Source organism: Pristiophorus japonicus, chromosome 10 (genome assembly GCF_044704955.1).
Source record: "Pristiophorus japonicus isolate sPriJap1 chromosome 10, sPriJap1.hap1, whole genome shotgun sequence".
NCBI lineage: Eukaryota > Metazoa > Chordata > Chondrichthyes > Pristiophoridae > Pristiophorus > Pristiophorus japonicus.
In genome coordinates, this window is record NC_091986.1 from 217,803,279 (window position 1) to 217,823,250 (window position 19,972).

Consider the following 19,972-nt stretch of genomic DNA (forward strand, 5'->3'; position numbering starts at 1 on the left):
AGTCGAGTTGCCCGGAAAAATAAACCGGGGCCAGTTCCCCAGCCTGCGGTTTCTCTACACGACGCACGAGGGTGGGGGCATCAGTGCGGTGGTCTGGGAATCAAACCTCAAGTGCCGTCGGGCATTGTGCCGCTGCGCATTATTGAGGGAGCGACGTAGCGTCCGAACATTATCAGAATCTCGAAACGTTTATATCAAAACTTTCAATGAGAGAGAGAGAGAGAGAAAAAAAAAAGTCAATTGTCGCCGAAACACAGTAAGTTTCCCCCAAAAATCCACAGAGTTCCCCGTCAACGGTCAATGTCCAACTCCCAGGATCCGGGACGGCGCGGAGAGTGAGGAGGATTTGAAGCGCGGCGCAGCAACTCTCCAGGGGTCGGTCGACCTCGCGTAACCCGTCGATGGTTAAGACGTTGCAGACTTTCTCACCGTTGGCCAGCGACCGCCGGGGTCGCCCTCGTGGTCTGTGGCGTCCGCGCGCTCCCCCCGGCGTTTTTAGTTCCAAACAAACCTTCATCTCCTGCTGCCAAGCTGGTTCGTGTTCCGGGTGCGTCTCGCATTTCAACCTCCTTTGTTGAGAGTCGCCTTTTCCTCTCCTTCCCCCGGGAACAACAAGCCTCCCCCCACCCCCCCCCCCCCCGCCCCCCATCCCCTCACCGCCTGGCCGGCTTGGGCATCAGGTACACCTTGACGGGCCGGCTGAGATTGATGGTGCCCTCGATGACGCTCTCAGTCTGTGGCACTCCGTCCACACTGTCGCTCCAGGCTGGCCGGGAGGCCGTGCACAGGCCAGACGTCCTGCTCCTGCTGGAACTGTAAGCCAGCAGCAATCGTACCTCCACCTGACAAGGTTCTGTGTGAGAGACAGAGAGAGGGGAAGGAATAAAAACCTCTTTACCAATGTTCCCCCTCATATTTTTTTTCTGTGCCCTTTAACTGGCCCATTCAAATTTTCGGGCACGCGCGGGACCTCCAGACTATTGCTCTCTATCCTCCTTTAAGACACTCCGAGATATGGCCCTTACTATAAGGGACCAAGGGGTATGGAGAAAAAAAGCAGGAAAGGGGTACTGAGGTTGAATGATCAGCCATGATCTTATTGAATATTGTGCAGGCTCGAAGGGCCGAATGGCCTACACCTGCACCTAATTTCTATGTTTCGATGAGATCTCTGCGCTCCTCGAATTCTACCCTCTTGAGCATCCCTGATTATAATCGCTCCACCATTGTTGGCCGTGCCTTCTGTTGCCTGGGCCCCAAGCTCTGGGACTCCCTCCCTAAACCCCTCCGCCTCTCTCTCCTCCTTTAAGACGCTTCTTGAAACCTACCCCATTGATCAAGCTATTATTCACCTGTCCCAAGATCTCACTATGTGGCTCATTGTCAAATTTTGTTTGATAATCGCTCCTGTGAAGCGCTTTGGGACTTAAGAACATAAGAAATAGGAGCAGGAGTCGGCCATACGGCCCCTCGAGCCTGCTCCGACATTTAATAAGATCATGGCTGATCTGATCGTGGACTCAGTTCCACTTCCCAGCCCGCTCCCCATAACCCTTTACTCTCTTACCGGTTAAGAAACTGTCTATCTCTGTCCTAAATTTATTCAATGTCCCAGCTTCCACAGCTCTCTGGGGCAGAGAATTCCACAGATTTACAACCCTCTGAGAGAAGAAATTCCTCCTCATCTCAGTTTTAAATGGGCGGCCCCTTATACTGAAACTATGCCCCCTAATTCTAGATTCCCCCACGAGGGGAAATATCCTCCCTGCATCTCCCTGTCAAGCCCACTCAGAATCTTATATGTTTTACTACGTTAAAGGCGCTATATAAATGCAAGTTGCTGTTGTTATTGGTGTTAAAATGTACACACGCACACTACTGTGTCAGCCGTGGCTCAGTGGGCAGCACTCTCGCTTCGAGTCAGGAGGTCGTGGGTTCAAGTCCCACTCCAGGGCCTGAGCACCATAATCAGTCGGTCTTTAGGGAGGGTCAGGGTTAATTAGACCCCTTAACAGTTGAGTAGCCTCGTTAATCGTTTTGTCTTGCACTTGAACAGTGGGTGGAATCAAAGTTCAGCAAGGGTTCAGCGCCTTCAGGCAAGATGGGCAGAAAATCAGTGAAGGCGAAAGAAATGGAGTCCTAACGGTCTTCAATTCTCCTATTTTAATGTGTTTACCCGGTTAAGCAATACCTTGATCCTTATTTTCAAATCTCTCCGTGGCCTCGCCCCTCCTTGTCTCTGTAATCTCCTCCAGCCCCACAACCCCGAGATGTCTGCACTCCTCTGACTCTGCCCTCCTGAGCATCTCTGATTATAATCGCTCCACCATCGGTGGCCGTGCCTTCAGCTGCCTGGGCCCCAAGCTCTGGAACTCCCTCCCTAAACCTCTCCACCTCTCTTCCCTCCTTTAAGACACTCCTTAAAACCGACCTCTTTGACCAAGCTTTTTGTCATCTGCCGTAATTTCTTCTTATGTGGCTCCGGTGCGTGTCAAATTGATCTGTTTTGTCTTATAACACTGCCGTGAAGCGCCTTGGGACATTTTAACTACGTTAAAGGGCGCTATATAAATACAAGTTGTTGTGTCTGTGTACGGAGCGAGTGCATGAATGGGTTGAGATCGTTTCCACTTGAAGCAACTCCCAATATTCTCAACCCCAGAAATATCCATTCTTATAAACCCCTCCCCGACCCTCTCTCGTACCAGCATTTCAGGGTTGAGACACCACCATCCGGAATCCACTCACAAAACCCATCCAACCATCCACCTCCTTCCAGAACCTCCTTAAAAACCACCTTTTTGACCAGGTTTTGGGTCACCTCCTCATACTCCCTTCGCTGGCTCGGCAACCATTTTATTTTACACAGTATTTACAGCTCAAAAACAGCTCATTGGGCCCCACCGCTCCGGTGCCGGGGTTTATGCTCCACACCAGCCCCCCTCCCACCCCTCTCCATCTCACCCCATCACCATATCCTTCTGTTCCCGTGTGGTGGCTGGTGTGCAAAAATCCACACAGAAGCATCTTCCACCCTTCGAGATCTAGTCCGGGACCTGGAAGTTCAGGTCCTTCATTGAAACACCTGTGAACTTTTTGGCGTGGAAGCAAGTCGTCCTCGCTTCGAGGGACTGCCTATGATGATGATGATGGTCCTTCTATTATTTTCTCCCTCATGTGTTTATCCAGCTTCCCCGAGAATGCACCGATACTATTCACCTGAACCCCTCCCTGTGGCAGCGAGTTCCACATTCTCAGCACTCTCTGGGTAAAGGGCTTTCTCCTGAATCCCCCATGGGATTTATTAATCATAGAATAGCTCAGAAGGCAGCCATTCGGCCCATCGATCCCGTGCCGTGACTGTTATATTCACGGCCCTAGTTCCGGTCTCGCCCTCAAGTAGAACGATCTTCTCTCTGTGTACTCTATCAAACTCCTTTATACTTATGAGGGGGGCTTGACAAAGTGGATGCAGAGAGGATGTTTCCACTGATAGGGGAGACTAGAACTAGGGGGCATGATCTTAGAGCAAGGGGCCGCCCATTTAAAACTGAGATGAGGAGGAATTTCTTCTCTCAAAGGGTTGTAAATCTGTGGAATTCACTGCCTCAGAGAGCGGTGGAAGCCGGGAGATTGAATAAATTTAAGACAGAAATAAACAGTTTCTTGAGCGCTAAGGGGATAAGGGGTTATGGGGAATGGGCGGGGAAGTGGAGCCGAGTCCATGATTGGATCAGCCATGATCGTATTAAATGGCGGAGCAGGCTCGAGGGGCCGTATGGCCTACGCCTGCTCCTATTTCTTATGTTCTTATAATCTTAAAGGAGGGCAGAGAAAACGTTTCAAGGACACCCTCAAAGCCTCCTGGACAAAATGCAACATCCCCACCGACATCTGGGAATCATCGCTCCATGACCGCTCAAAATCGGGAAGGCGCCGAACACTTCTGAGTCTTTCCACCGGGAGCACGCAGAAGCCAAGCGCAGACAGCGGAAGGAGCGTACGACAAACCAAGCCCCCCACCCACCTGTCCCTTTAACCACCGCCTGTCCCACCTGTGACAGAGACTGTAGATCCCACAACGGACTCATCAGTCACCTGAAAACTCATTTTAGTGTGGAAGAACGCGCATCCTCGACCCCGGTTGACTGCCTGTGAAGAAGACGAATAATGATTAAGCCAGTTACCTGTCCAGGCAGAGTGGGAGAGATAGACTTGAGTAATCAACCGGTGTCTTCCAGGCCCAGGGTTTCGAAAGTCAGCCGGCTTGGGGTGGATGGTATGGGCCTGCCCGTCGGGATACATGACCTGCGGGCAACACCAGAGACAATTTCAGTTACACCGCCACCACACCCCACTGCAGGGAACGAGTTTGCCTACAGCTTTCCCCGGTTAGTTTTGCTCGACACATGTCAAGAGAGGAGGGAATAAAGTGTGGACGTACTTTGTAACAGATGAAAAATAATTGGCAAAAGAACCAGAGGGGAAGATGCATTTTTTTTTTTAACGCAGCGAGTTGTTGTGATCGGGAACGCGCTGCCGGAAAGGGCGGTGGGAGCAGATTCAATCGTGACTTTCACAAGGGAAACTGGATAAATAGTTGAAAAGGAAACATTTTTGCAGGGGCTGTGGGAAAAGAGCCGGGGGAGTGGGACTGATTGGATAGCGCTTTCTAATTGGATGCTGAGTCTCTGAATATATTCAAGGCTGAGATCGATCGATTTTTGGATTCGGGGAATCAAGGGATCGGGCGGGAAAGTGGAGTTGAGGTCGAAGGTCAGCCATGATCTTATTGAATGGCGGAGCAGGCTCGAGGGGCCGTATGGCCTACTCCTGCTCCTATTTAAGTTCTCTTTCAAAGAGGCAGCACACAGTCATGGTGGGCCGAATGGCCTCCTCCCCTGCTGTCTGCTTATAATTTTTAAAGGGGCTTCCAGCATAGTGGTTCTGTCACTGGACCAGTAATTCAGAAGCCTGGACTACTAATCCGAGAGACACGAGTTAATCCCACCACGGCAGCTGGGGGAATTTAAATTCAGATAATTAAATAAACGTGGAAATAAAAAAATCTGTAATGGTGACCATGAAACTACTCATCTGGTTCACGAATGACCTTTAGGGGAGGAAATCTGCCGCCCTACCCGGTCTGGTCGATACATGACTCCAGACCCACAGCACTGTGGTTGACCCTTAACTGCCCTCTGAAATGGCGGCTTACCACCACCTTCTCGAGGGCAAGTAGGGACGGGCAATAAATGTCGGCCTTGCCAGCGACATCCCGTGAATGAATAAAATAAATAGGAATGATGAAAAGATTGGTTTTGGATGATGACTGTTTGGAATGAGGGAGACAATAGGAAGCAGGAAGTGTGAAAAGACCAACAAACTCGAGGGAGTTGGATAGGCATGTGGAGACAGATTGGCAAGATTCACGGCGTGGCCCTCGACAACGTGGTCCATTTCCCATACCTCGGGAGCCTCTTATCAACAAAGGCCGACAGTGATGCGGAGATTCAACACCGCCTCCAGTGCGCCAGTGCAGCCTTCGGCCGCCTGAGGAAAAAAGTGTTTGAAGACCTGGCTGGCGCTCAAATCTACCACCAAGCTCATGGTCTACAGGGCTGTAGTAATATCCACCCTCCCGTATGGATCCGAGGCATGGACGATGTATACAAGGCACCTCAAGTCGCTAGAGATGTATCACCAACAATGTCTCCGCAAGATCCTGCAAATCTCCTGGGAGGACAGACGCACCAACGTTAGCGTCCTCGACCAGGCCAACATCCCCAGTATTGAAGCACTGACCACACTCGGTCAGCTTCGCTGGGCAGGCCACATAGTCCGCATGCCAGACATGAGACTCCCAAAGCAAAAGCTTTATGCGGAGCCCCTTCACGGTAAACGAGCCAAAGGTGGGCAGCGGAAACGTTACAAGGACACCCTCAAAGCCTCCCTGGTAAAGTGCGACATCACCACTGACACCTGGGAGTCCCTGGCCCAAGACCGCCCGAGGTGGAGGAAGAGCATCCGGGAGGGCGCTGAGCTCTTCCGAGTCTCAACACTGCGAGCGTGAAGAGGTCAGGCGCAGGCAGCGGAAGGAGCGCGCGGCAAACCAGCCCCACCCACCCCTTCCCTCGACGAATGTCTGTCCCACCTGCGACATGGACTGTGGCTCTCGTATTGGACTGTTCAGCCACCAGAGAACTCACTTTGGGAATGGAAGCAAGTCTTCCTCGATTCTGAGGGACTGCCTATGATGATGATGATGATGATGATGATGATGATGATGATGATGGTGGAAAGGAAACAGGAATGGTGATTTAAGCCGATTTTCTAAATACTGTGATCAGTCAGATGAACCGCAATGGTCCTTTCCAGTTCTGTGCGCTCCTAAATTATAAAGATTGAGAAACCGTAGGACGTTTGAAAGCAAATCAATCATAAAATGTTAAAGTACTGAACATGGTGCCAGAAAACTTCACACAGGACTGTGAGTATAGGAACACAAGACACATAGGAACAGGAGTAATGGTCTGTCCTAGCCTACAATCAATGTAGGATCATAGGACAGTAATAACTCATCAACTGAACCTCAACTCCTCACAGATATTGATCCTTTTTAAATGCCAATTGAACCTTGATTGAACCCTGGGGTGAGAGGGTTGTCCTATGAGTGAGCAGATTGGAGTAGGTATTTCAATGAGATCACCTCTCATTCTTCTAAACTCTCGAGTTTAAAAGAATGAGAGGTGATTTCATTGAAACATACAAGATTCTGAGGGGGATTGACAGGGTAGATGCAGGGAGGATGTTTCCCCCGGGCTGGAGAGTCTAGAACCAGGGGTCACAGTCTCAGAATAAGGGGTCGGCCATTTAGGACTGAGATGAGGAGGAATTTCTTCACTCGGAGGGTGGTGAATCTTTGGAATTCTCTGCCCCAGAGGGCTGTGGATGCTCAGTCGTCGAGTATATTCAAGGCTGAGATCAATAGATTTTTGGAATCGAGGGATATGGGGATCGGGCAGGGTATGGAGTTGAGGTCGATGATCAGCCGTGATCTTATTGAATGGTGGAGCAGGCTCGCGTTGCCTTAAGACCTACTTCTGCTCCTAATTCTTATGTTATGATATTTGCTTGGTCAGACCCCGTCTGCAGTAACTGGGTCCAGTCCCGGGCCCCGCCCCTCAGGGAGGATATATCGGCCTCGGAGGGAGAGTTGGTCAGACTCACCAGAATGATACCCCGGGGCTGAAAGGGTTAAATCCCGAGGGCAGGCTGCACAGACTGGGCCTATATTCCCTCGTGTGTAGAAGATTGAGGGACGATTTAATCGAGGTGTTTAAGATGATTAAAGGGTTCGATCGGGTGGATCGAGAGAAACTATTTCCTCTGGTGGGGGAAGCCCAGAACAAGGGGCAGGACCTTAAAATTAGAGCCCGGCCGTTCAGGGGTGATGTCAGGGAGTACTTCTTCACACAAAGGGTGCTGGGAATCTGGACCTCTCTCTCCCAAAAAGCTGTTGAGGCCGGGAGTCAATTGAAAATGTCAAAACTGAGATTGATACAGACTTTTGTTAGGCAATGGTATTCAGGGTTATGGAACCAAGGCGAATAGATGGAGTTAAGATGCAGATCAGCCGCGATCTAATTGAATGGCGGGACAAGCTCGAGGGGCTGAATGGCTTCCTCCTGTTGACCCACTGGGACTGCCAGGAATGGGGCCAGAGCAAACTCCTGGGGCAGTGGCAGAGGGCCCACAGTTTCATCGCTAGGAGATCTGCAACTGTCCATCTGTCCATCTCTACCTCCGAGATGGCCCCAAAGATTCGGGGAGAACTTTCATTATGGGGCTCCCCCCGCCCCGCGCCGTTCCTATGTTGATTCGGGGTGTTTACAAACCAGCAAATGCGTGGGTTTCGAAATGACCTGCTGTAAGTGATGGGCTGTCAGTGGATGACCTGGCCGGCCCATTGATTGTGATGACCCACCTGCACCTTAACGGCATTCTGGGGATCCTGAACGTGTTCCAAGGTGGCATCGATGTCCAGGGCCACCACCAGGCCGGACGTGAACCTCAGTGGGTTGTCCGACTCTCCCGTTGGCTCAATGATGGTTGCAGAGGCCCTGTGCACCTACAAAACACAACAGTTAGTCCGGGTTTTGGAAGCAGAGAAGGTTCACTCGGTTGATTCCCGGGATGAGGGGGTTGACTTATGAGGAAAGGTTGAGTAGGTTGGGCCTCTACTCATTGGAGCTCAGAAGAATGAGGGGTGATCTTATCGAAACGTAAAAGATTATGAGGGAGCTCGACAAGGTGGATGCAGAGAGGATGTTTCCACTGATGGGGGAGATTACAACTAGGGGACATAATCTTAGAATAAGGGGCCGCCCATTTAAAACTGAGATGAGGTGGAAATTTTTCTCTCATAGGGTTGTAAATCTGTGGTTTTCACTGCCCCAGAGAGCTGTGGAAGCTGGGACATTGAATAAATTTAAGACAGAGATAGTTTATTAACCGAAAAGGGGAGCGGGCAGGGAAGTGGAGCTGAGTCCATGATCGGATCAGCCATGATTGGATTAAATGGCGGAGCAGGCTCGAGGGGCCGTATGGTCTACTCCTGCTCCTATTTCTTATGTTCTTATGGTACCTGACCCGTCTGATCTCCTCCTTCCAGAATAACAGCTCAAAGGTCGGCCAACTCCAATTTTAACATCTCCCTGAACGGGCAGTTGGGAACTCGTATCATCCATGGGACAAGGCAGCACGCTGTCAGTACTGCACGGGAGTGTCGGAGCGAGCTCGGCACTGCGCGGGAGTGTCGGAGCGCACTCGGCACTGCGCGGGAGTGTCGGAGCACGCCCTGTACTGCGCGGGAGTGTCGGGGCACGGTCAGCACTGCGCGGGAGTGTCGGAGCGCGCTCGGCACTGCGCGGGAGTGTCGGAGCAGGCTGTCAGTACTGCGCGGGTGTGTCGGAGCGAGCTCGGCACTGCGCGGGTGTGTCGGAGCGCGCTCGGCACTGCGCGGGTGTGTCGGAGCGCGCTCGGCACTGCGCGGGAGTGTCGGAGCACGCCCTGTACTACGCGGGAGTGTCGGAGCACGCCCTGTACTACGCGGGAGTGTTGGAGCACGCCCAGTACTGCGTGGGAGCGTCGGGGCACGCCCAGTACTGCGCGGGAGTGTAGGAGCACGCCCAGTACTGCGCGGGAGTGTCGGGGCACGCCCAGTACTGCGCGGGAGTGTCGGGGCACGCCCAGTACTGCGCGGGAGTGTCGGGGCACGCCCAGTACTGCGCGGGAGTGTCGGGGCACGCCCAGTACTGCGCGGGAGTGTCGGGGCACGCTCAGTACTGCGCGGGAGTGTCGGGGCACGCTCAGTACTGCGCGGGAGTGTCGGGGCACGCTCAGTACTGCGCGGGAGTGTCGGGGCACGCTCAGTACTGCGCGGGAGTGTCGGGGCACGCCCAGTACTGCGCGGGAGTGTCGGGGCACGCCCAGTACTGCGCGGGAGTGTCAGGGCACGCTCAGTACTGCGCGGGAGTGTCGGGGCACGCCCAGTACTGCGCGGGAGTGTCGGGGCACGCCCAGTACTGCGCGGGAGTGTCGGGGCACGCTCAGTACTGCGCGGAAGTGTCGGGGCACGCCCAGCACTGCGCGGGAGTGTCGGAGCACGCTCAGTACTGCGCGGGAGTGTCGGAGCACGCCCAGTACTGCGCGGGAGTGTCGGAGCACGCCCAGTACTGCGCGGGAGTGTCGGAGCACGCCCAGTACTGCGCGGGAGTGTCGGAGCACGCCCAGTACTGCGCGGGAGTGTCGGAGCACGCCCAGTACTGCGCGGGAGTGTCGGGGCACGCCCAGTACTGCGCGGGAGTGTCCGGGCACGCCCAGTACTGCGCGGGAGTGTCAGGGCACGCCCAGTACTGCGCGGGAGTGTCAGGGCACGCCCAGTACTGCGCGGGAGTGTTGGAGCACTAAACGATACTGTCACAGGTGCCATCTTTCGGATGAGACGTTAAACCGTGGCCCCTTGAGACCGCTATCAGGTCACCCCATAGCTTTCTCTTTTCTCGAGAAAATAGTCCCAGTCTGTTGTGTCTTTCCTGATGGTTAAAACCTCTCAGTTCTTGTACAAAACGAATCCCATTCGGCAGTACGTTGCAAGACCTGCTTTCGCTCGCTCTATGTTTTCCTGCAATTTCTGAAGAACACATTCTCACCACTCTCTGGGTAAAGACGTTTCTTCTGAATTCCCCATTTGATTTCTTGGTGACTATTTTTATATCGATGGATCTTCCCCCCCGCCCCACCCCCACAAGTGGAAACACGTTTACTTGATCAAATGCTTTCATTTCTTTAATTAGGTCACCCCTCAACCTTCTCTTTTCAAGAGAACAGAGCCCCAAGCCTGTTCATCCTTTCCCGATCGGTACAACCTCGCAGTTCTGGTATCACCCCTTGTAAATCTTTTCTGTATCCACTCCATATCCTTTTTATAATATGTAGTGCAGAACTGTGCGCAGTACACCAAGTGTGGTCTAACCAAGGTTCGATATAAGTTTAACATAACGTCACTACTTTTCAATTCTATCCCTCGAGAAATAAACCCGAGTGCTTGGTTTGCTTTTTTTTTTCAAACAGCGTTAACAACCTGTATCGTTACTTTTAGTGATTTGTACTCCCTGATCCCTCTGCTACTCCACCCCATTTAGTTTTTAGTTTCCAAGAAAATTGTAAATTCTTTTTGCAACATCTTGCAAATCTTTTTTTGCACCTTTTCCAGTGCTTCTATATCCATTTTTTTTGTTCACGGAATAATAGAAGTTACAGCACAGAAAGAGGCCATTCGGCCCGTCGAGCCCGTGCCGGCTCTCTGCAAGAGCACCTCAGCCAGTCCCACTCCCCCGCCCTTTCCCCGGAGCACTGCTAATTATTTTTCCTTCAGATACTTATCCAATTCCCTTTTGAAAGCCGCGATTGAGTCTGCCTCCCCCACCCTCTCAGGCAACGCATTCCAGATCCTAACCACTCTCTGCGTAAAAACGTTTTCCCTCATGTCGCCTTTGGTTCTTTTGCCAGTCGCCTTAAACCTGTGTCCTCAGGATAGAAACATAGAAAATAGGTGCAGGAGTAGGCCATTCGGCCCTTCTAGCCTGCACCGCCATTCAATGAGTTCATGGCTGAACATGCAACTTCAGTACACCATTCCTGCTTTCTCACCATACCCCTTGATCCCCCTAGTAGTAAGGACTTCATCGAACTCCTTTTTGAATATATTTAGTGAATTGGCCTCAACAACTTTCTGTGGTAGAGAATTCCACAGGTTCACCACTCTCTGGGTGAAGAAATTCCTCCTCATCTCGGTCCTAAATGGCTTACCCCTTATCCTTAGACTGTGTCCCCTGGTTCTGGACTTCCCCAACATTGGGAACATTCTTCCTGCATCTAACCTGTCTAACCCCATCAGAATTTTAAACGTTTCTATGAGGTCCCCTCTCATTCTTCTGAACTCCAGTGAATACAAGCCCAGTTGATCCAGTCTTTCTTGATAGGTCAGTCCCGCCATCCCGGGAATCAGTTTGGTGAACCTTCGCTGCACTCCCTCAATAGCAAGAATGTCCTTCCTCAGGTTAGGAGACCAGGTTAGGAATGTTGTTAGTGTCCTCCTTAGTGAATACCGAACCAAAGTACTTGTTCAATTGGTCCGCCATATCTTTGTTCCCCGTTATGACTTCCCCTGATTCTGACTGCAGGGGACCTACATTTGTCTTTACTAACCTTTTTCTCTTTACATATCTATAGAAGCTTTTGCAATCTGTCTTAATGTTCCCTGCAAGCTTCTTCTCATACTCCATTTTCCCTGCCCTAATCAAACCCTTTGTCCTCCTCTGCTGAGTTCTAAATTTCTTCCAGTCCCCAGGTTCGCTGCTATTTCTGGCCAATTTGTATGCCACTTCCTTGGCTTTAATACTATCCCTGATTTCCCTTGATTGCCACGGTTGAGCCACCTTCGCTTTTTTATTTTTATGCCAGACAGGAATGTACAATTGTTGTAGTTCATCCATGCGGTCTCTAAATGTCTGCCATTGCCCATCCACAGTCAACCCCTCAAGTATCATTCGCCAATCAATCCTAGCCAATTCACGCCTCATACCTTCAAAGTTACCCTTCTTTAAGTTCTGGACCATGGTCTCTGAATTAACTCTTTCATTCTCCATCCTAATGCAGAATTCCACCATATTATGGTCACTCTTCCCCAAGGGGCCTCGCACAACGAGATTGCTAATTAATCCTCTCTCATTACACAACACCCAGTCTAAGATGGCCTCTCCCCTAGTTGGTTCCTCGACATATTGGTCTAGAAAACCATCCCTTATGCACTCCAGGAAATCCTCCTCCACCATATTGCTTCCAGTTTGGTTAGCCCAATCTATGTGCATGTTAAAGTCACCCATTATAACTGCTGCACCCTTATTGCATGCACCCCTAATTTCCTGTTTGATGCCCTCCCCAACATCACTACTACTGTTTGGAGGTCTGTACACAACTCCCACTAACGTTTTTTGCCCTTTGGTGTTCTGCAGCTCTACCCATATAGATTCCACATCATTCAAGCTAATGTAATTCCTAACTATTGTATTAATCTCCTCTTTAACCAGCAATGCTACCCCACCTCCTTTTCCTTTTATTCTATCCTTCCTGAATGTTGAATACCCCTGGATGTTGAGTTCCCAGCCCTGATCATCCTGCAGCCACGTCTCCGTAATCCCAATCACATCATTTTTGTTAACATCTATTTGCACAGTTAATTCATCCACCTTATTGCGGATACTCCTTGCATTAAGACACAAAGCCTTCAGGCTTGTTTTTTTAACACCCTTTGTCCTTTTAGAATTTTGCTGTACAGTGGCCCTTTTTGTTCTTTGTCTTGCGTTTCTCTGCCCTCCACTTTTCCTCATCTCCTTTCTGTTTTTTGCTTTTGTCTCCTTTTTGTTTCCCTCTTTCTCCCTCCATTGGTTCCCATCCCCCTGCCATATTAGTTTAACTCCTCCCCAACAGCACTAGCAAACACTCCCCCTAGGACATTGGTTCCAGTCCTGCCCAGGTGCAGACCGTCCGGATTGTAATGGTCCCACCTCCCCCAGAACCGGTTCCAATGCCCCAGGAATTTGAATCCTTCCCTGCTGCACCACTGCTCAAGTCACGTATTCATCTGCGCTATCCTGCGATTCCTACTCTGACTAGCACGTGGTACTGGTAGCAATCCCGAGATTACTACTTTTGAGGTCCTACTTTTTAATTTAGCTCCTAGCTCCTTAAATTCGTTTCGTAGAACCTCATCCTTTTTTTTACCTATGTCGTTGGTACCAATGTGCACGACAACTGGCTCTTCTCCCTCCCTTTTTAGAATGTCCTACACCCGCTCCGAGACATCCTTGACCCTTGCACCAGGGAGGCAACATACCATCCTGGAGTCTCGGTTGCGGCCGCAGAAACGCCTATCTATTCCCCTAACAATTGAATCCCCTGTCACTATCGCTCTCCCACTCTTTTTCCTGCCCTCCTGTGCAACAGAGCCAGCCACGGTGCCATGAACTTGGCGGCTGCTGCTGCCCTCCCCTGATGAGTCATCTCCCTCAACAGTACTCAAAGCAGTGTATCTGTTTTGCAGGGGGATGACCTGAGGGGACCCTTGCACTACCTTCTTTGCACTGCTCTTCCTGCTGGTCTTCCATTCCCTATCTGGCTGTGGACCCTTCTCCTGTGGTATGACCAACTCGCTACACGTGTTACTCATGTCATTCTCAGCATCGTGGATGCTCCAAAGTGAATCCACCCTCAGCTCCAACTCCGCAACGCGGACCGTCAAGAGCTGGAGGTGGATACACTTCCCGCACATGTAGTCGTCAGGGACACTGGAGTCGTCCCTGAGTTCCCACATAGTACAGGAGGAGCATAACACGCGACTGAGCTCTTCTGCCATGACTTAACCCTTATATAGGCAACAATAATGTTAAAGTTTACTCACTGTTAAAGAGAAGAAAGAAAAACTACTCAACAATCACCAGCCAATCACTTACCCCCTTGGCTGTGACGTCACCTTTCTGTTTCTTTTTACTTCTTTTTTGCCTTCTCCCTGTATAGCTGCACAAGCACGCCTTTTATAGGCCTCACCAACCCCGGACTCGCGCTGCTCCAACTTCTCCACCCTTCCACCAATGGGAACAGTTTCTCGCTATCTACTCTGTCCAGGTCCGTCATGATTTTGAACACCTCGATCTTGCAGGACGTTCTTGCTATTGAGGGAGTGCAGCGAAGGTTCACCAGGCTGATTCCTGGGATGGCGGGACTGACATATGAGGAGAGACTGCATCGACTGGGCCTGTATTCACCGGAGTTTAGAAGAATGAGAGGGGATCTCATAGAAACATATAAAATTCTGACGGGACTGGACAGGTTAGATGCAGGAAGAATGTTCCCGATGTTGGGGAAGTCCAGAACCAGGGGACACAGTCTAAGGATAAGGGGTAAGCCATTTAGGACTGAGATGAGGAGGAACTTCTTCACTCAGAGAGTTGTTAACCTGTGGAATTCCCTACCGCAGAGCGTTGTTGATGCCAGTTCATTGGATATATTCAAGAGGGAGGATATGGCCTTTGCGACTAAAGGGATCAAGGGGTATGGAGAGAAAGCAGAAAAGGGGTACTGAAAGATTGATCAGCCATGAACTCATTGAATGGCGGTGCAGGCTCGAAGAGCCGGATGGTCTACTCCTGCACCTATTTTCTATGTTTCTAAATCTCCTCTCAGCCTTCTCTGCTCTAACGAGAACAACCCCAGCTTCTCCAGTCTATCCACATTACTGAAGTCCCTCATCCCTGGAAACATTCTCGTAAATCTTTTCTGCACCCTCTTCAAGGCCTTCACATCCTTCCTAAAGTGCGGTGCCCAGAATTGGACACAATACTCCAGTTGAGGTCGAACCAGTGTTTTATACAGGTTCAGTGTTAGACAGATCCTGCAAATCCCCTGGGAGGACAGACACACCAATGTCAGTGTCCTCGACCAGGCCAACATCCCCAGCATCGAAGCACTGACCACACTCGACCAGCTCCGTTGGGCGGGCCACATTGTCCGCATGCCCGACACAAGACTCCCAAAGCAAGCGCTCCGCTCGGAACTCCTACACTGCAAACGAGCCCCAGATGGGCAGAGGAAATGTTTCAAGGACACCGTCAAAGCCTCCCTGATAAAATGCAACACCCCCACTGACACCTGGGAGTCCCTGGCCAAAGACCGCCCTAAACTGATTCCAGGGATGGCAGGACTGTCGTATGAGGAGAGATTGAGTCGACTAGGCCTGTATTCACTAGAGTTTAGAAAAATGAGAGGGGATTCTGACTGGGTTGGGCAGCATCCGGGAGGGCGCTGAGCACCTCGAGTCTCGTCGCCGAGAGCATGCAGAAAGCAAGCGCAGGCAGCGGAAGGAGCGTGCGGCAAACCAGTCCCACCCACCCTTTCCTTCAACCACTGTCTGTCCCACCTGTGACAGAGACTGTAATTCCTGTATTGGACTGTTCAGTCACCTGAGAACTCACTTTTAGAGTGGAGGCAAGTCTTCCTCGACTCCGAGGGACTGCCTGTGATGACAGGTTCATCATAACTTCTTGGCTTCTGAGCACGCTAAAGGACCCCTGCCTCCCCAACGCTGTTGGCACAACCGAGTGAAAGTGTGGGAACGAACGCCCACCTGCTCTGGGAGGTTGAGGAGGAGGAAACTGCTGTGATGCAGTGTAGTCTGCAGGATCTTCACCATCTCCGCGGGCTTGCAGGCTACCAGCCTGGGCATGATTTCCAACAGCTTCTCCACAAAGCTCTCCTGTAAGTACTGCAGTTCTGACGCAAAGCACCTGGGAGCGGAGGGGGGGGGGGGGGGAAGAGAAAAAAATATAATTTAACTGCAATGCTGAGAAAACGGCTGTGACCCAAGGGGAGCGACTGGAGTGCGAGGGGTTCAGAAAACCCGAACTCTATAATCGAGTGCACAAAGCTCAAAACTAGTGTGAAGTATTGTGTGCAGTTTTGGTCTCCTTACCCAAGAAAGAATATACTTGCCAGAGAGGGAGTGCAGCGAAGGTTCACCAGACTGATTCCTGGGGTGGCAGGACTGTCGTATGAGGAGAGATTGGGTCGACGAGGCCTGTATTCACTCGAGTTTAGAAGAATGAGAGGGGATCTCATTGAAACGTATAAAAGTCTGACTGGGTTGGACAGACTGGATGCGGGGAGGGTGTTTCCCCGGGGCTGGGAAGCCTAGAACAAGGGGTCACAGTCTCAGGATACGGGGTAGGAAATTTAGGACCGAGATGAGGAGAAATGTTTTCACTCAGAGGGGGGTGAACCTGTGGAATTCTCTACCACAGAAGGCTGTGGAGGCCAAGTCACTGAATATATTTAAGAGGGAGATAGATAGATTTCTAGACACAAAATACATCAAGGGGTATGGGGAGAAAGGGGGAATATGGTGTTAAGATAGAGGATCAGCCATGATCATATTGAATGGTGGTGCAGACTCGAAGGATCGAATGGCCTACTACTGCTCCTATTTTCTATGTTTCTATGTCTAAACCCTTGATGTCACAAAGGAAGAGATCAATGAGTCCCCGAGTTCAAGACCAACAAAAACGTGCATTCATATAGCGCCTATAACATCCCAAGCTTTACAGGAGTGCAATCAGACAAAATTTCATACCGAACTATATATTGGGACAGACGACCAAAAGCTTGGTCAAAGAGGTATTGTTTTAAGGAGCAGCTTGAAGGAGGAAAGAAAGACTTGCATTTTTATAGCGTCTTTCACGACCACTGGACGTCTCAAAGCGCTTTACAGTTAAGGTAGTACTTATTTTGGAGTGTGGTCACTGTTGTAATGTGGGAAACGCGGCAGCCAACTTGCACACGTAAAGTTCTCACAAACAGTAATAACCATCAGATAATCTGTTTTTATGATGTTGATTGAGGGATATTGGCCAGGCCACCGGGGTAACTCCCCTGCTCTTCTTCAAAATAGTGCCATGGGATCTCTTACATCCACCTGAGGGCAGACAGGGCCTCGGTTTAAGGTCTCATCCGAAAGATGGCACCTCCGACAGTGAAGCACCCCCTCAGTACTGCCCCTCCCACAGTGCGCCGCTCCCACAGCATTGCCCCTCCGACAGTGCGCCACTCCCTCAGTACTGCTCCTCCGACAGTGTGGCGCTCCCTCAGCACTGCCCCTCCGACAGTGCAGCGCTCCCTCAGTACTGCACTGGGAGTGTCAGCCTAGATTTTTGTGCTCAAGTCCCTGGAGTGGGACTTGAATCCACAACCTTCTGACTCAGAGGCGAGTGTTCTACGCACTGGACCACAGCTGACACTGTGAGAGAGGTAGAGAGGGAATTCCAGAGCTTAAGACACAGGCAAATGAAGGCATGGCCGCCAATCATGGAGCGATTAAAACCGGCAAGAAAGCAGGATTGCAGGAGCGCAGAGATCTCGGATGGTTGTGGGGGCTGGAGGAGATTACAGAGATAGGGAGAGTAGCCAGGCCATGGAGGGATTTGAAAACAAAGGAGGAGAATTTTAAATTTGAGCCGTTGCCAGACCAGGGACCAATGTAGGTCAGCGAGCACAGGTGTCAGAGGAAGTCACGTGATCGTGAAGCACTGATGGAGGATTTGATAGTCCTGAGTGGCTCGCTAGACACACTTCTGAGGGAAGCCAAGAGTCAACCACGTTGGGTGTGGGACTGGAGTTACATATAGGCCCAGAATGGGTAAGGACGACAGGTTTCATAGAAACATAGAAAACATGAAAAATAGGTGTAGGAGTAGGCCATTCAGCCCTTCGAGCCTGCACCACCATTCAATATGATCATTGCTGATCATGCAACTTCAGTATCCAATTCCTGCTTTCTCTCCATACCCTTTGATCCCTTTAGCCGTAAGGGCCACATCTAACTCCCTCTTGAATATATCTAACAAACTGGCATCAACAACTCTCTGTGATAGAGAATTCCACAAGTTCACAATTCTCTGAGTGAAGAAGTTTCTCCTCATCTCGGTCCTAAATGTCTTACCCCTTATCCTTAGACTGTGACCCCTGGTTCTGGACTTCCCCAACATCGGGAACATTCTTCCTGCATCTAACCTGTTCAATCCCGTCAGAATTTTATATGTTTCTATGAGATCCTCTCTCATCCTTCTAAATTCCAGTGAGTATAAGTCTAGTTGATCCAGTCTTTCTTCATATGTCAATCCTGCCATCCCAGGAATCAGTCTGGTGAACCTTCGCTGCACTCCCTCAATAGCAAGAATGTCCTTCCTCAGATTAGGAGACTAAAACTGAGCACAATATTCAAGGTGAGGCCTCACCAAGGCCCTGTACAACTGCAGTAAGACCTCCCTGCTCCTATACTCAAATCCCCTAGCTATGAAGGCCAACATACCATTTGCCTTCTTCACTGTCTGCTGTACCTGCATGCGAACTTTCAATGACTGATGTACCATGACACCCAGGTCTCGTTGCACCTCCCCTTTTACTAATCTGTCACCATTCATATAATAATCTGCCTTCCTGTTTTAGCCCCCAAAGTGGATATCCTCACATTTCCTTCCTTAAAGGGACATCAGTGAACCAGTTGGGTATTTACGACAATCCGACAGCTACACGATCACTTTTATTTCCACGTGTTTTTTAAAATTTTATCAACGGAATTCCAGCTCTCAAAACTGAGGAACCGTTTACCTGGGAAAGGCTTCAATCTCCTGCAGGAACTTCTCACACATGTTGATCAGAGTTTCCATCCTATAAAGAACAGGACAAACATTCAGAATTGGGACTGAACAAATGCATTTTGGAATTTAGAGCAACGAAGGTTATGGGGAGAATTAAAACTGATGTTCAAAATGATCGCGGGGGTTTTTCATAAGAGTAAGTAAGGGGAAACGGTTTCCGGGGGCAGGAGGGTCAGTAACCAGAGGGACATAGATTGAAGGTGTTTGGCAAAAGAACCAGAGGTGGAGGTGAGGAGAATGTTTTTACGCAGCGAGTTGTTGTGATCAGGAACGCGCTGCCTGAAAGGGCGGTGGGAGCAGATTCAATAGTAACTTTCAAACAGGGAATTGGATAAATTACTTGAATGGGAAACACTTGCAGGGCCGTGGGAGAAGAGCAGAAAAATTGGGACTAATTCGAGGGATTTGAACACAAGGACGAGGATATTAAACTCGAGGAGTCACTGGACCGGGAGGTAATGCAACTCAGCGAGGACAGAGGGTGATGGGGAAGGAGGAGGGGAGTGGGACTAGGAGAAGGTTCACTCGGTTGATTCCTTCGATGAGGGGGTTGACTTTTGAGGATAGGTTGAATAGGTTGGGCCTCTACACATTCAGAAGAGTGAGAGGTGATCTTATCGAAACGTATAAGATAATGAGGGGACTTGACAAGGTGGATGCAGGGAGGATGTTTCCACTCATAGGGGAAACTAAAACTAGGGGACATAGTCTCAGAATAAGGGGCCGCCCATTTAAAACTGAGATGAGGAGGAATTTCTTCTCTCAGAGGGTTGTAAATCTGTGGAATTCTCTGCCCCAGAGAGCTGTGGAGGCTGTGTCATTGAATATATTTAAGGCGGAGATAGACAGATTTTTGAGTGATAATGGAGTGAAGGGTTATGGGGAGCGGGCGGGGAAGTGGAGCCGAGTCCATGATCGGATCAGCCATGATCTTATTGAATGGCGGAGCAGGCTCGAGGGGCCAAATGGCCAACTCCTGCTCCTATTTCTTATGTTCTTAAATAAGATAACTCTTTCAAAGAGACGGCACAGACACGATGGGAAGAACAGCTTCCTTCTGTTCTGTATGGTCCTACGATTAAAGGCCCCAAATATTTCTGAGGAGCGAGATAACTTGAATTGCAGTGATCGAAGTTGCGTAG

At 50.3% G+C, this 19,972-nt stretch overlaps 1 protein-coding gene across 2 annotated transcripts in view; it reads right to left on the reverse strand.

Moving 5' to 3' along the window:
* Positions 1-629: 629 nt before the first annotated feature.
* ints4 (integrator complex subunit 4) overlaps positions 630-19,972 on the reverse strand; it is a 94,772-nt gene continuing 75,429 nt past the window's right edge. For both annotated transcript variants that reach the window (XM_070892571.1, XM_070892570.1), the window contains 5 exons: positions 18,781-18,840; positions 15,746-15,905; positions 7,988-8,131; positions 4,188-4,308; positions 630-853 (listed from right to left, as the gene is read on the reverse strand). In XM_070892571.1, coding sequence (XP_070748672.1) covers positions 654-853; positions 4,188-4,308; positions 7,988-8,131; positions 15,746-15,905; positions 18,781-18,840 — 685 coding nt within the window. In that variant the 3' untranslated portion in view covers positions 630-653. The remainder of the gene's footprint in view (positions 854-4,187; positions 4,309-7,987; positions 8,132-15,745; positions 15,906-18,780; positions 18,841-19,972) is intronic.